Consider the following 15041-nt stretch of genomic DNA (forward strand, 5'->3'; position numbering starts at 1 on the left):
CCGGCCCAGCTCCCCTCCTCCCGCTAAGGCCCGGCCTCGGTGGGAGAGCCGGGCCGCCGAGTACGGGAGGGAGCCGAGGGGGTGCCTCCCCCCGCCCCCCACGGCAGCTCGAGGAGGCGGTAAAACCGAGGGGGTGGGGGAGTGGGGGGCGGGTTTCCCGGGCGCCGCCAGGCTCGAGTCACTTCCGGTGCCCTGACCTTTATAGGAGTAAACAGACCCCCGCCATCTCCGCCTCCCCTCCTGTCCAGGTGACTTGACTAATCCCCCGTCTTGAGGAGGAAGCGCTGGCCAAGGTTCCTTGGCCGGAGGGCGGAGTTGGGGTCGAGGAAGGGAGGCCGGAACTCGGGGTCCTTCGTCAAACCTTGGCACTGCGGGGACCCTACGCCCCAGCCCTTCAAGTCAGGAACTTGAAGGGGACCCCTTGGCAATTCTGATCTTCTCTCGATCGAGCAGACAGTCTTCAGCCCCAGCCGCCCCGGGCTGGCGCTTCTGACCAGCTGTGGTTTTTCCAGGCCTGAAGGCCCCGGAGTGCACCAGCGGCATGTACAAAGACACCGTCTACTCCGCCTTCAATCTGCTCATGCACTACCCGCCCCCCTCGGGAGCAGGGCAGCACCCCCAGCCGCAGCCCCCGCTGGTAAGTGGCCCCAGCAGCCCAGCCCGCCTTGCGCCTGCTACCTCCTTCATCAGGTATGTGAGGCATGGGCAAGTGACTTTTACCTAGAACGAAATAGATACGGAAGAACGCGGTTCTTGTCCCTTTCCCCATACACACCCAGTGGGATCTGCACCGGAAAGAGATTGTTCCTGAAGGAAAGAGGACAGCCGCAGGCACCCCCGCTTACCTCCAGCGGCTGGCTTTTGTCTTCCCAGCTTGGTCACTAGCAGGTGCTGGCTCTGTCTTGGAGTTTGGCGATGCTGGGGTGGCATCTTCTTGAAGAATTTTTAAGCTGAGACCACCCACCCCCTCCTCAGGGTGGTGTAAGTCGCATGGAGTTCTGAGTTTTGCTGTTAGCCTTCTCCCACTAAGTCCCAAGCTGGGGGGAATGGGTAGAAAAGCTGGGCTGCTTCAGGTCTTCTGGATGTACAGGAGAAACATCTCCTACTCGCTCTGTCCTTGTTGGCATGAATGTGGCCTTCCCAGAGAAAGAACCTGACCACAATGTGGGGAAATTAGGTTTTTAAGAAGCTGGCTTGGTCTCAAATGCACCAGGAAGGGCTTGCAAAGGTGTTTCAAATCAGTAGTGTCAGTTAGGGGCCTGTTTAATCAATTTGCAAATTGAACTGTTTTAAGTACACAGTGCTTTGAGAAGACTGCATGATCATTACAAACCGTGCTTTTCTGCCCATTGGTGCAGATGACCTAAAGTGTGAAGAGCCTTTTCTGAGTGCTTCAGGCCAGCAGTAAAGCTGTGCTTAACGAAAAACTCAGATTAGTGTTCCAGACTGTGCTCAGCTGGCCCAAGTCAGGGGTGAGATTAGAGCTTCAAGAGTACATGAAAGGGCCTGGGGTCTGTGGTGGGTGGGTGTTGGGTGCAAACATAGACCCTGGTGCAGGTCAGGCCAGCAGGGGGATGTTCATATGCTAGTGGCGGGGGGTCACCCATCACCCAGAGGGTGGAGAATGACTGTCAGGCTCTTTCCGATCAAGAGCGAGGAGGGTAGGTTCTGAAAGCAGTTTCATGCTGAAGCTGGTGGGGCGTGAGAAAGTAGACTGGGGCTTCTCTCCAGAAAGCCAAGATGGAAAACCTGGTAGACAGCTGCCTGGAAATAAGCTCCTTGCCCTTTGGACCCCCGTTCCTTCATCTGTAAAGGAACACGTTGGTTGGTTGAGTGGTCTGTCGCTTTCTGGCTCCGTCTGTGAGGTATTTGCTTCCTTCCAAGTCTGTGGGGGAAGGGGCTTGCTTGCCTTCTGACCTTGCCACCTGACACAGCAGCTCTCCTCAGAGACCTCTACCTTCCATGAGCCTGCTATTAACAAAAATGCTTTGGGGGCTCCCTACAAGGTATAAACTCTTAGACTTGGGGCCAGGTGGTGGGACATAATCCACCACTACCTAAACACCGGCAGCTGAGTTGCTGACAGGAGGCTGGGGTTGCTGATAACCAAAACTAAACAAAAGGCTCAAAACAGACCTTGCAGGCAGGTTCCCTCCAGCGTCTTGTGATCCCACAGAGGTGCAGGGAAAAGGCGGTGTTTCTGAGTTCCTTTCACAGTCTGGGCAAGTGGTAGGGGAGCGCCCAGAGTGGGAGTGCCTTGTTCTCCACAAGGGTGTGGTGATGGAACCATTTGGTGTCCTTTAGCTTATACTGGTCAGAGTGTTGCAGATGGCCGGCTGCCTCCAGCAGTCAGGACTCGGGGGAGCGGGGGCTGGAGCAGGCACACCACCACTCCCCTGGCCTGGATCAGTTACCTTTTAAACTTTGAGATCTTTCTCAAGCTGCAGCAGATGCATTTCGGTGTGTCACACTCTCTCTTATAGGGACGAATCCCTTTGTCCTCCTCCCCAGCCTGCCGTTGCCTCCCATAGCCTGGCTTCTGGGCTCCCAGGAAGAGGACAGGCTCTGGAGCTGACTTTCTGTGCCCTGGCATTGGCTGCTCCGTAGGGCCGGACACAAGAACAGAGGCACAGGAGGGCCTGCACTGGGGAGACGCTGGGTGAGGAAGATGTACGCGAATATGGGGGGCCTCCTTTAAGCAAACCTGTTACAAAGAAACAGCTAGAAGAGTAGTAGGTGTTTGTGTTACTAGAAAAGTTATGTGGACATTTAAAATATGGTGAGCTTTTAAAAGGCAAAATTAATTGACCCTGTGTTTTGGGAACCCATTTCTCATGTGATTCAAGGTTCCTGTGTCTAGAATGAGGAAAGACTCTTACAGTGGGTTAGGAGCCCCTTTTGAGGTCCTCAGGAAGAACTGCCTTTGGAGGTTTTTCCCCCATTGCTGTGTTTTCCCGAGGCCATCTTCAGGGAAGAGAGGACACGCTGCCCAGGGCTTTGGAACTAGCCCATGGGCGCAGAAAGTCAGCCCTTCTTGCTCTTTGCCCTCTCTGAGAGAATCAACTGGTCAACAGTTGTGCTGGGGAGCTTAAGGCTGATCGCTTGACCTTCCCTGACAGTAGGGAAAACCCATGCCAGGGACCTCCTCTGCCCTTGTCTGGATGGAACGCCCATGTGGCTACTATGCTGGACACCTCAAAGTAGGCAGACTGGAATCTTGTCAGGAGCTACCAGGGGGATGCAGAGGGAGATTTTTCTTCTTTTTGATACTTAGCTCCTCGCAAACTCTGGTTTTGGAAGTGGAAATTAGGTCAAAGTTAATCTCACAGCTAATGTCTTTCAGGAGTCTCATGTAGGTTTGCAGACAAACCTAGACCCGTAGCTACTGTTTGTTTTGTTTGCTCCACTCTCGGATTGTAGTGGGGAGGGCAATGACCTGCTCCTGGGCCAGACTTTGAGGGATTTCTGGGATGAGTGAGGCATCACTTCTTAGGGAAACTCAGACTCTAGGATGTGCAGAACTGAAAATTTGGTGCAAATTCTCATCTCAGAAAGGATATGAGGCCTCGTCACTCTTCTGGCCCTTTCCAGGGGCTCCGCTTGGTGTCTGTGGCCCAGAAGGCTGGTGAGCCTTTCCCCATTTAGGTGAAGTGCCCAGAATAGGCAAATCCAGAGACAAAAAGTAGGGGAATGTTTGCTGGGGCTCAGGGAAGAAGAGAATAGGGAGTGACTGCTAATGGGTATGGGATTTCTTTTGGGGGTGATGAATATGTTCTGGAATTAGATCATGGGGATGGTTGCACAACCTTGTGAGCATATTAAAAGCCACTGAATTGTGTACTTTAAAATGGCCAATTTCAAGGTATGTAAATTACATCTCAATTCCAAAAAAAAAAAAGTTGAGCTGAGCCTTTTGGCTCTTGCAGGGACTTGGGGCTGTTTCCCTGTGCCACCCTGGTGTCTGGGCATGCCCCGAGACCTCTGAGGTGGAGGTGCCCACTTGAAGCAGTGGTCTCATGCTTGGGCTCCTGGCCATCGGGCTCACATTCTCTGACTCCAAGGTCTGAGGTCCAAGTGAGGATTGTGCAAGCGAGCCTGGGGGAGCAGGAGGTGAGGGTAATAGCAAGACTTGAGCAGAGGAAGGAAGTGCTGCTGACGCATGGCCAGCCTGTCCTGGGGAGCTCTGCAGAGATGCACCCACCCAGCCCTCCACATCCCTCTGAAGACAAGCATTGAGGCCTTGCGGGGGAGGGTTAGTGATGGTTGGTCACCAGTTGGGGTGAATGAGTTTGGCACCAGGCTGGGTACCAGATGGACCAGAAGCAGCCTCTCTGAGGGTGCCCAGCTGAGCGGAGGAGACAGATGAATAGACTTGGATCCCTGGCCAGAGGAGTCCTGTCACAAAAGGGCCTGCTGGCAGTGTCCTGGGCATACCTGGCGCCTGCTGGGCTATGGGAGAGGGTCTGCTGAGCGGCTCCTTGAAGGAGTAGTCTGCCAAATAAAGGCACCAGGGACTGGCAGGCATCTGGGCTCCTCTCTGACATCCCAGATCATCTGCTTCTCTACTGAATTTGCCACCCCTAAGCCCAAACCATTCTCCCCTAGGAGGGCAGCCGCCTCTATAGTCCCTCTGACAGACCTGGGTCCCCACCCTAACCCTCACCCTCAATCCAGGATCCCCAAGGAGCTGAACAGAAGTCAGACCCCATCTCTCACCGGATTAAACCCTGTAGAGGCTCCCATTGCTCTTGGAGTAAAATCTGAGCCACTCAGCACAGCCTTAGTGCCTAGATGGCCAGCCCCTGCTGACCCCCCTCCTCATCTGCGCCACACTCTTCCTCTCTCCCTAAAAAGCAGCCCCCCAGTGCCCTGACAGGACACTGAGTTCTTTGCACCTCAAGACCTTCACGCTCATTCCTTCAGCTTGGCATTCTCTTCAGCTCTTCACCTCATGCCACTTTCTCATTCCTCACCCAGGGTTTATTCAGATGTCACCTCTTCAGAGATGCTTGGCTCTGACCATCCAAGTGGGGCCCTCCATCACACCCTGCCCCAGGCCTCAGCCGCCTTGCCCACCCTAGCAGCATTTCAGGCCAAGGAGGTTGACACTGGTTTATGATGCAGTTGCCATGCTCAGGCCAGAGGCGGCCCATGTGTCAGAAGTATCTTTGAGCCTTAGTTTCCTCCTCTGCACAACGGGAGTAGTAAGCCCTCCTCCCAGAATTCGAGTGAGGACTAGGGGCAGGCAGGGGGACCAGGGACGTGCCCAGGAAGGTGCCAGTGTGGTGTGGGCTTGGGGGTCAGGATTTGGCCACAACTGATCCCTTCTCCTTTGCTGTCCTGGCCCCTCTGGGACCAGTGGTGGTGGCTCAGTAGTACTAACTCTACTTCGGGCCACAGAGTTTGGGGTCTGAATGCTGGAGTAGGGACTTGGGTATATGGGCCCCTTCTCGATGACTTCCTGACCCAGGGATGGATGCTTGGGAGGAAAAGTGTGAATCCTGGGACCAGGCTGGGAGCCACAGTCACAGCCACTCATTCTGTCCTGAGAATCCTCTCCTACTTGTCTGTAAGAGGTCCCTCCTTCCCTAGCCATACAGACGCCCTTTACATATGATGTTAGGGGCTGAAGCTATTTTGTAAGGGAAAAAAGGGGGAAGACCTTCGTGGCCATTAGCCTCTGAACCATTCCGAGCTCTTCTCACACGTCCCCCTGTGCACAACCTCCTGTGTCTCGTCCCAGTGCTTCCTGCGTGTGGGGTGCACCCCGGGCAGTGCCCACGTGTGGCTTCTTTGCTTGTCTCCCCTCATGTTTATTATTCGCTTCTCCCTCATGTGGCTTCTAGTTTTCTCACAGGTTGCCTTCTTTACCAGTGGGAATGATGTTCACTGTTTGATTGTTTTCCTGGAGCAAAGTGTGAGAACTGTGGGCTCAAGAGGTAGGAAGGCATCGTGGCTTTGCTTCCCTGTGGCCCCAGTTCACGGAGGGTTCCTGCCAGAGCCCAAGCCCAGCCCACATGGCGTTTCCCCTCTTTTGTTGTTCATTTTATAGGTTCGAGCTGGGCAGTGAGACTTGAAAGTAATTTTGACTTGGATTCCTTCCTGACTTGGAGGGCTGTGTGGTATTTGGAAAATCTGCAGTCCCCCCACCCGCATACCCCCAGGGTGGTAACTGTTTCAGGGGGGCCTCCGTGATGCCTTTCAGGCCCAGGGAGGCACCCTGGAGGAGGCCCGCCTGTCCTGCAGACCTGCCCTACCTGCCACCGCAGCTTTAGCTTAGGACTGCCCATCTGCGCCTCCAGCTCAGGAGCAGAGGGAGGGGCTGACAGCAAGCCCTGTGTGGGTCGCTGGCACCCAGGTGTTCTTCCCCCGGCCTGAACAGGGTTTCCCGAGCCAGCTGTCACAGGCAGCAAACAGGGCTGTCCATACCAGCTCTGCCCATCTCCCCAGGCGCCCCGAGACTTAGATGTGAGTGGGGTTGGAGTTGGGGGTGGGGTCCTTGGTGGTCCCTTCTCACAGGCAGTTGGCAGCCCATGCCCTCCTGGACCCTCTTGAGATCACTCCCCACCCCCTGTCCCCGCATGAAGGGAGGTTTAGCTGAGCTGTGAGAATGAGCTCTGAGGGCAGTGGTTTCAAGTCACACAACAGCTGAGGTCCGGGTGGAGCAGGGTGGGCACAGAGCCGCGTGGAGGGGCAGGGGGAGCAGCTGCGGTCCCGAAGCCATATAGTCACACTCCCTCATACCTTGTGACTGGCTGCTTCCTGCCACTGTGGACAAACAAGACTCCGGTGGAGGAAACAGGTGTTTTATCAGGTCACAGGGCTCCCCCCTCCCCCAGTGGTACAGTGCATGGGTCCTGGGGTGCCAACCCTCCTCTGCAGGTGGGAACAGCAGGTCATGTCAGGGAAGGGACTTATCCATGGCCCCTTAGAGGAGTGGAGGTGGAAGGCCTGAGTTGGGAAGCTCCACCCTCAGACGCCTTACCTTCCACTCCTTGGCTGAGTGGCTCTGGGTAAGTTAACTCTTCTGGGCTTTATTGTCTCACCTGAAAAAAAGCATAGTGAAGGTTCCTAGCTCCCTGGGTTGCTGTGGAATGGAATGAGCTCATGTATATGGAGTTGTTGCCACACAGTCGGTGCCAGCCTGGGAGGGGTTGTTAACACTGTGGGGAATGGCCTTTGTAAAGGACGCCGTGCCAGCAGGTGCAGTAAGTTCCCCTGAAGGGGGCTGGGCTGAAGCCCCCGACGCGCTCTGTCCTTGGCCCCTCAGCCGGCTCCCCTGGGGCAGAGCAAAGAGGACAACTGTCCGCCCGGCCAGTCCAAGGGCCCTCAGCTGGTCAATGATGTGGTGCCCGCTGTATCTGGAATCCTGGTCCAGACCCCTAACTGGTATTCACTGAGCACCCCCGGGTACTTGGCCTTGGCTCAGCACAGAGGGGACGGCTGCCTCTGCGCCACCCCCCACCCCCACCCCAGAGCTCAGTTCTGGCAAGGCAGACTCTCCTGGGGCTCAGTGCCTGCCGTGTTGGATAAAGCACGCTGAGGAGGGAGAGGGGCCGGTGGGGCAGCTAGGAAGGCTTCCTGACAGGGGGCTGTTCTGTCAGGCCCAGAACCTCTGAAGACGGGAGTGGGGGAACGCTCTAGGTTGGGGGACAGCTGGAGAGAGGAGGAGGGGTAGAAATGAGTATGTTCTTGGCCACTGGAAGGACCCGCCAAAGCCCAGGGTCTGTGAGGCTGGAGAAGGGCCAGCATGGAAGGCCTAGCATGTGCCCAGGCGGTACTGGTGCCACAGCCCAGGAGTTGGAGGCCTGAGGGGCAACATGGTGCCCACGGGAGATGGTCTGACTGGACAGAGAGGGGGAGGCAGACAGGCGGATGCTGGGAGGCACAGGGTGACTGGAGGAGGCGGGCAGGGCCAGGGAGGGGGTGGGCTTTGGGCAGGGGAGACCCGAGCGAGCTGGCACATGCCAGGCAGGAGTGCCTCAGAGGTGGAAGTTTTGTGTTACTTCATTTGACTCTCAGTCTGTCTCCAGGGTCATGAGGCCAGGGCCTCGCCTCCTGTCCCTGAGGGGACTGAACCCCGGAGGGAAGGGGGTGGAGCCACTGGTGCTTCGGCCAGGGTTTGGATAGCCCCCATCATCAGCTCTGTCTCTAGCAGGACTCCAAGGCCCCAGGAGTCTGTGGAAGGTCTCTGAGAACCCAGGACATTATTATCTCCTTCTTTCAGGTAGTGTGCTGCCTCAGCTCACAGACCTGTGATGCTTGGGGTTTGGATGTGGGTGCCGCCTCCCTCCCCTTAAAGAGGTGTGGACCTCATCATCCTTGGCACACGTAGTCTCTGAGCTGCAGCCTGGAGGGTTTGTCCTGGTCAGAGGGACTTGCAGGACATGGGGCTCCCATTCCCTGGGGGGAAAAGGGACTGTCCCTTACTGGATAGGGTCCCTGGCCAAGGTGGGCCTGAGTGTGGCCCTCTCTTGTGGGGAGGCTGCCTTGTATTCTATCCCACCCATGGATCTTGCCTGCCTGGGCTGTACCAGCAGATACGGCTTTAGAGCGCAGAGGGAGATGGTGACACACGGCCTTCATGTCACAGCCAACTCCACAGCTAGAGCTCCTTGGAGATCAGAGAAAGCAGATGCTTTGCCAACCCCTTTACCCCTCCCACTGAAACAACCATCTCTTCTCTCCAAGGACAGGAGGCTGTCTGGGCCCCACACTGTCTGCTTGCAAATAACGACGAATATGTGGCTAGGGCTGCAGGCATGGATGGGCAGGATGTGGCCCCAGGGAACAGTGGGTTCTGGGGGTTTACGTGGTCAGAGCTGCCCTAGCCCACCAAGTCTGGGCAGCCTGGCCAGGGAGGGCAGATCACCCCCTCCCAGGGAGCCCAATTTGCCCATGACGGGAGGAGGCTCTGTTGGGCAAGGAAGCCAGGAGCCAAGGCCACCTCCTCCCTGGCGTGTGACCTCAAGTAAATCTGTCAACCTCTCTAGGTCTCAGTTTCCCCTGTACATGGGGGTAGGGAGCCCTGGCCCTGAGGATTCCTGAGGGTCAGATAAGCATTAGTGGGAGAGGCCTGCTGCTCTGGTGGGCCTCAGCTGGGGCTGTGCTGGCCACTGCAAGAACTGCTCCCCACCCAGCCTCCCCATCAGGCAAGAAGGAATTGGAGGGCAGGAGGGACAGGTGACAGGAGTCCAGCTGAGGGTATTCTGACTAACTCTGACCTGGCTCTGGTGGCAGCAGGCCCAGCCTCCCAGTCTGCTGGGCCGCCATCTGAAACACATTACCAATGCTTTGTAAACTGCACATCACTCAGCCACATGAAAGCTTGGGATCTAAAAATAGCCACTCCCAGAGGACGCCCCGCATTGGCGGGGCTCAGCTGACCTCCGCACGCACACCCACCACTAGGCTGTCCCCCTTGCCAGGGAGCCCCCACTGGCAGGGCCACACCCCCCCCCCTCCCAGTGTGGGCAGCCACTGCCTGAGGCCACTTCATCTGAGCACAGATCTCATCTAGCTGGTCAAAGCTTCAGGCCTCAAGGCCTTCCCTAAGGCACAATGTCTGGAGGAGCCAGGAGGAGGCTGCCCAGGGTGTGTCAGTAACCACAGGCCCCCTTCCTCAGACCTGTATATGGCTGGCATGTCTGTGGGAAGCCAATGGAACTGTCTCACAGGAGGGACACTGGGGCACTGTGGAGGTGAAGCACGGGAAGGGGGACCTGACTGCCGTCAGATGGTGGACAGGAGGGCAACTGGTGGATGTGCTGGTATGAGAAGGGCAGGGTCCTGCCCTGGACCCCATGGTGTCAGTGGGGAATCTGTCCCAGCACGAACACAGGGCAGCTGTGGGTCTCCAGGCTGCCAAGGTTGACTCTTTGCCCTATTTTCTGTGGGCTCCTTTCCCTCTGGTCTCTATGACCAACTGCAAAACCACTCTTTTCCCTAAAAATAAACATGCTTATGGGATTGGGGGAAGCTTTGTAGCTATCAAAGGAAATAATAGGGTGTTTAAGAAAATTACATTGCGTTTTAAATAACCAGCATGAAAGTCATTAAGTTTTAAGTTTCATTTAAATCAGATGGCTCTGTGGCTGGCCTGGTGGCCAGGCAGGCAGAGGGTGGGTGGGCCCTTAGGGACGCTGAGCAGCAGCCTCTGGAGAGTTTTGCAGTGAGGCCTCTGCTGGCTGTAGCTGGGGTCCAGGCAGGGCAGCCCTGAGTATATGCTGTGCTGCAGCAGCCAGCCCAGAGCTCACTGGCAGGCTCTGAAGCAGTATGCAGTCCAGGAACCTCCCAGCTGTGGTGGGCAACCCCCTGGGTGGGGCTGGGGCATGAACATAGACCAGAGGGTGTGGGACAGATGAAGCTGGGCCTGCAGAGGCCATAGGGGTTGATGGCCATGTTGGGACAGGGGTTTAGGGATGGTGGTTTGGATCAAGAGAGAGGATCTACAGGGCCAGGACCATATCTGTCCTCTTCACTGCTAGACTCTCTCAGTGGCCAGCAGAGAGCATGACACATAAGTAGGTGCTTGTAAACAGCTGTTGAAAGAGTAACAACAGCCACAGTAATAGTGCATGTGTCAAGAGCCTCCCAAGTGCCAGACCTGTGCCAGGGACCTTTAATCCTGATATCAAGATCCTTACAAGAAGCCAAGAAAGTAGTCACTATATAGCTCTCGTTTTACAGATGGGGAAACTCGGGCTCAGAGAGGTTAAGAATGTGCTAGTACCTGGCAGAGTCAGGACGTGGACTCTTTTCCCTCAGAGCCCAGACTCTGCTCTGTCCCTCTGCTCTCAAATATGTGCAATTATTTGGGGTCACTGTAGGCTGCAAAGCTGAACGTTACCCCCACTCCCGTTGAGTTTATGAGCTGGATTCCTCTGGTCTCAAGGGAAGATTTGGTCCTTTCCTACCCCCCCACCCCCCCACCCCGGGCATGACCTCAAAGTTCTGGACTTGGGTCAGGGCTGGACCAATGCCTGGCAAGGTCAGGGCTACCAGGGCCAAGAGCTGTGTTTCTTGGTTGAAAGCAGGACCTCAGGGCTTCCAGAATAAATATTACCTGGAAAAGTGTTTTACCTGGAAAAGTATTTATAAATGACATTCAAGATTACATTAGGTTTGGGAATTCCCTGGCGGTCCAGTGGCTGGGATTTTGCACTTTCACTGCCAATGGCATGGGTTCAATCCCTAGTCAGAGAACTAAGGTTCCTCAAGCCACTAAGCGGGGCCAAATAAAAAACAAGATTGCATCAGGTTCTGATGCTTGATGCAAGAACAGTTTAGGACTGTGTATCAGTGGATTCCCTCTTTCTAACCTTGGTCCGGGCTCAGCTGGAAGCTCATTGTTAGACTTCTCTGGCCCAGGGGCCCTCCTCTGTGTGGTCCAGGAATGGACTAGGGGGTATCCTCGGTTCTGAGACAGTGGGACTGGCTGGACTGAGGAATCTGAGGGCATCCCTGGGTGTGGGTGTCCCCTTCCCAAACCCCTTGGGAAAGTTGCTTGGGAACCAGATCCACCTGCCAACCTTGCTAGGACATTTTGAGAGTTTCTGCTTCTACCGCTGCCCTCCTCTGCACCTCCCACCCTGGTTCCACCCCGGCTCTTGTCACTGAAGGCTAGTCAGGAGCTCAGCAGTCTGGCCCAACAGCGATCTGGCTGCAGTCCAAAGGAGATCAAGGGCCAGCAGCCCCAGCCTGATACAAAGGCCAGCTTTCCTGAAAAGCCTTGGTCTAGGAACATGCTCTCCTTTGTCTTTTGTTTTCTTCTTCATTAATTAAAAAAAAAAAATTACCAGACACAAATATGATTTCATTTCATCCCTATGAGATATGGACACAGTACAGATGGGGAAGCCAAAGCATGGAGATATGTATCTTGCCCATGCTGGAGGAGAAACATGCGTTCCAACATCTACCTCTCTGTTCCCTGCCCTTATCACATGCCACTCTGCCTCTTGGGCAACATAGCTATCCACTCATTTTTTGAAAAATTGGGTTTTTTAGCTACAGTTGGGTCCCCGTGGCTCCCCGCCCCACCAAGAATGTAGCATTTTACCCTCTCCTCTGTGTTTATACTGTTAGACGCAGGTGTGTGTCTGTAAAAGCTGTTTGGTGTGGCTTTTTTCAGAATCCCCTGACTCAACCTCATTAGAGTGCTCCACCTCACGAGGGCCTCTGTGGCAGTTGAAGCAGCCCTGCCCTCCTCTGTCAGCTTACACTGGGCGTGAGGGTTTGGGGAGGGGAGCATCCTGGGGCCCGAAGCCTCCAGCAACTCCTTTTCACTCCTTGTTCACAGGGGATAAACCTTTAGCTGGACCGAGTCTGGGCAGAGCCCCAAGGGCCTTAGCTGCCAGGGTCAGACCCAAGTGAGCTTCCTAACTGTGGCCCCACGGCAGAATTGTCATACCGGGGCTGGTACAGGCAGCTAAACAGACTGGGAAACTCAGAGACCCTTCTCTTATCTTTGGTCCTCAGAAGCTGGCTGGAATTAACTGGGGCAGGAGTGCAGTGCCAAGGTTGGGGATGAGATCTCCAAGTCTCCACCTCCCAGCCTCGAGCCATTGCTAACCATCAGCCCCCACCTCTCCAGGGCCTGCCTGGCTCCTGCTCCTAAGCAGAACACTCACTCTTCTGCCAGTGGCCATCCCTGCCTGCCATCCCCACCCCTGCAAATGCTGCACGCGGACTGGGAAAACAGAGGCCAGACCCCGTGGGAAGAATTTCTTCTCATGGTTCCTTTAGTCATTTATGACTGAGGACCAAAATCACCACCTATAGGGCAGGGTGAAAACGCCCTTCACACAGAGCGAGATGGGGGTCAGAGTCACACAGCAGCTCAGTTTTTTCTAAGAGAGATTACTGGCAGGGTGTTGCTGGCGAAGTCAGTGATCCCTGGGGTCCTGGGTGGGTGGAGGTCTCAGTGAGGAGATCCAGTGTGGGCAAGGGAGAATCTGGCAACCACTCGGCCCCTGGGCCTCACATGTGTGGTCTCCTTGCTGGCTACCACCAGCTGGCCTGTGGGGCCTGTCACTGAGTGGTAAAGACCTCTGGCCGGGAACCCAAGAGGCTGGATTCAAATCCAGATCTATCACTACTTGTTCTGAGACCTTGGGCAAGTCATTTTCCCTCTGTCTTCCTGTTCCTCATCTGCACAGTCTGTACACACAGATCACACAGTGGCTGGGAAGGCTCTGCAGGGTGGGACTCTGCAGGGTGCCAGGCATATAGGAGGCTGTCACTAGTAGGGGCTGCCACCTCTAAACCTGCACGTTCACCTTCTTCAGGACTTTTCCACAAAGCCTCTTGGTTTAACTCCCAGGGTAACAAAACCTCTGACCTCCTCAGATGCCGTCCTCCAAGAGCCCAGCTTTCCCTACTGCCTCAGACAGCCTGAGCTGATGCTGTGCCCCTGGCCTGCCTCAGCCCGCCCAGGGTCCCAGATGGCTGGGCACTGAGATCGACGAGCTGGGAGAGTGACTCCCTGGACCAGGGGATGCCCAGCCCCAGGGCTGCTGCAGTGTCCTCAAAAATGTGTCGCTGTATCAACTAGCAGCTCCGCTGCAGAAGCTCCCGGAAGCTTATATTTTCCTCTAAAAACATCCTGTCCTGAGGGGCGTTTACCTCAAAGAGGAAGAAGGAAAACAAAAGTAAACGAATGCATAGAAACCGCTGGAGGCTGTGGGCCAGGCCACTCAACTCAGTGAGGTTCCGCTAGCTCTGAGGGCGCCTCGGGGCTGGGCTGGGTCTAGAGCAGGCCTGTGGTTTGCCAAGGCTGCCTGTGGGTCTCCGGTCCTCACCTCTGCTGTGGCAGGGCCCCACTATCTGATGTCAGGACCAGGCAGCTGGTGGACTGGCCACAGGGGCCTGGTAGGGCTCTGTGCATCCCTGGCAAGGGCCCCATGCTGGCGGGAGGACTGAAGCCTCCTGGTCTACTAGGGGGTGGTCCAGCCATCCCCCAGTCCCCCAGCTCCGCGGGGCCACAGTGCCACGGCTCCATGCTCTGTTAGGGGCGGGGAGCTGGAGGGCCATCCCCTGGAGAGCGCCATGTTCTGGGCAGAAGGGCCCAGAGTAGGGGTGGGGATAAGAGGGCATGAGCCCAGCTAGGGTGTATCTGCAGAGGTGGGATCTGTGGGAACCCACACGTCAAGGCTTGGCTGATACGCAGGTGAGTTCCCCTTAGGAAAGGGGACCTGCTTCCTTCTGGGAAGTTCACTCTCATTGTCCCAGGCCTTTGGGGGTGGGGGTGGGGGGTGGTTCCCACTCAGCAACTGGCCAGACTCCTTGGCACTTAAACACCATCGATGATAGAGAGGCCTGGGGGAGCTGTGGTAGGCGCTAGGGGACCCTGGAGCTGGGAGGGGTCCAGAGGAACTGATCAAGACCAGAGTGGATGCTCAGGGGCACTCAGAGTTGACACGTGTAGTTTCTGGCAATGCAGGGAAGAGAAGTGAGAACTGGAGAGGGCCTTATGAGCAGGGCCACTCTGTGGGATTACGCAGGGGATCTGGGCCAAGGAGTTGAGACCCAGCCTGCACTATGTTCCCCACGCCGTGTGCCCTGGGGTGGACCCAGGTGCCTCTCCAGAGGAGGTGCTGCTTCCAATTAGCACAAAGGTACTGTATGAACTTGGCAACCCTGGCTTTGACCGTCTGGAGAAAGGAGATGAGATGGAAGGCGGCACGGGTTCCCAGGTGCCAGGCAGGATGTCCCTGAGTCCCAGCAGTCGCCCAGCTCCTCCCAGCCTCCTGTGTGCTGCTGTGGTCCAGTGCTGCCTCATTCTCCCTAAACTCTGGCTTGTATTGGGCCCTGCCCACATACACTGCGAGAGGACCCAGCAAGTTGTGGACAATGGCTCTCCAGGCAGAGGGAACAGCCTCGCCCTTGAGCCAGCAGCCCTCAGTGGCTGAAGCAGAGGGAGAGGAGGGGAGAGATGAGACTGTGTTTGACATCGCTGAAGACCCCGAGAGTCCTAAAGGGGTCCCCAGCACTGACTCGAGGGAGTATGTTTGAGCAACTTTCTCAGTGTCCCTCAGCCT

The 15041-nt window shown here is 56.0% G+C and overlaps 1 protein-coding gene across 10 annotated transcripts in view; it reads left to right on the forward strand.

Annotated features, from left to right (window-relative positions):
• The window catches only part of TCF7 (transcription factor 7), a 32344-nt gene that overhangs the window by 725 nt on the left and 16578 nt on the right, over positions 1–15041 (forward strand). For 6 of the 10 annotated variants that reach the window (XM_042250518.1, XM_012178490.5, XM_012178489.5 and 3 more), the window contains exon 3: positions 513–637. In XM_042250518.1, coding sequence (XP_042106452.1) covers positions 513–637 — 125 coding nt within the window. Of the gene's footprint in view, positions 1–180; positions 638–1642; positions 1866–15041 lie in introns of those variants that run through there. The other 4 variants (XM_060416504.1, XM_042250522.2, XM_060416505.1 and 1 more) reach the window with 4 other exon arrangements.

This window comes from Ovis aries, chromosome 5 (genome assembly GCF_016772045.2).
Source record: "Ovis aries strain OAR_USU_Benz2616 breed Rambouillet chromosome 5, ARS-UI_Ramb_v3.0, whole genome shotgun sequence".
Classification (NCBI taxonomy): domain Eukaryota; kingdom Metazoa; phylum Chordata; class Mammalia; order Artiodactyla; family Bovidae; genus Ovis; species Ovis aries.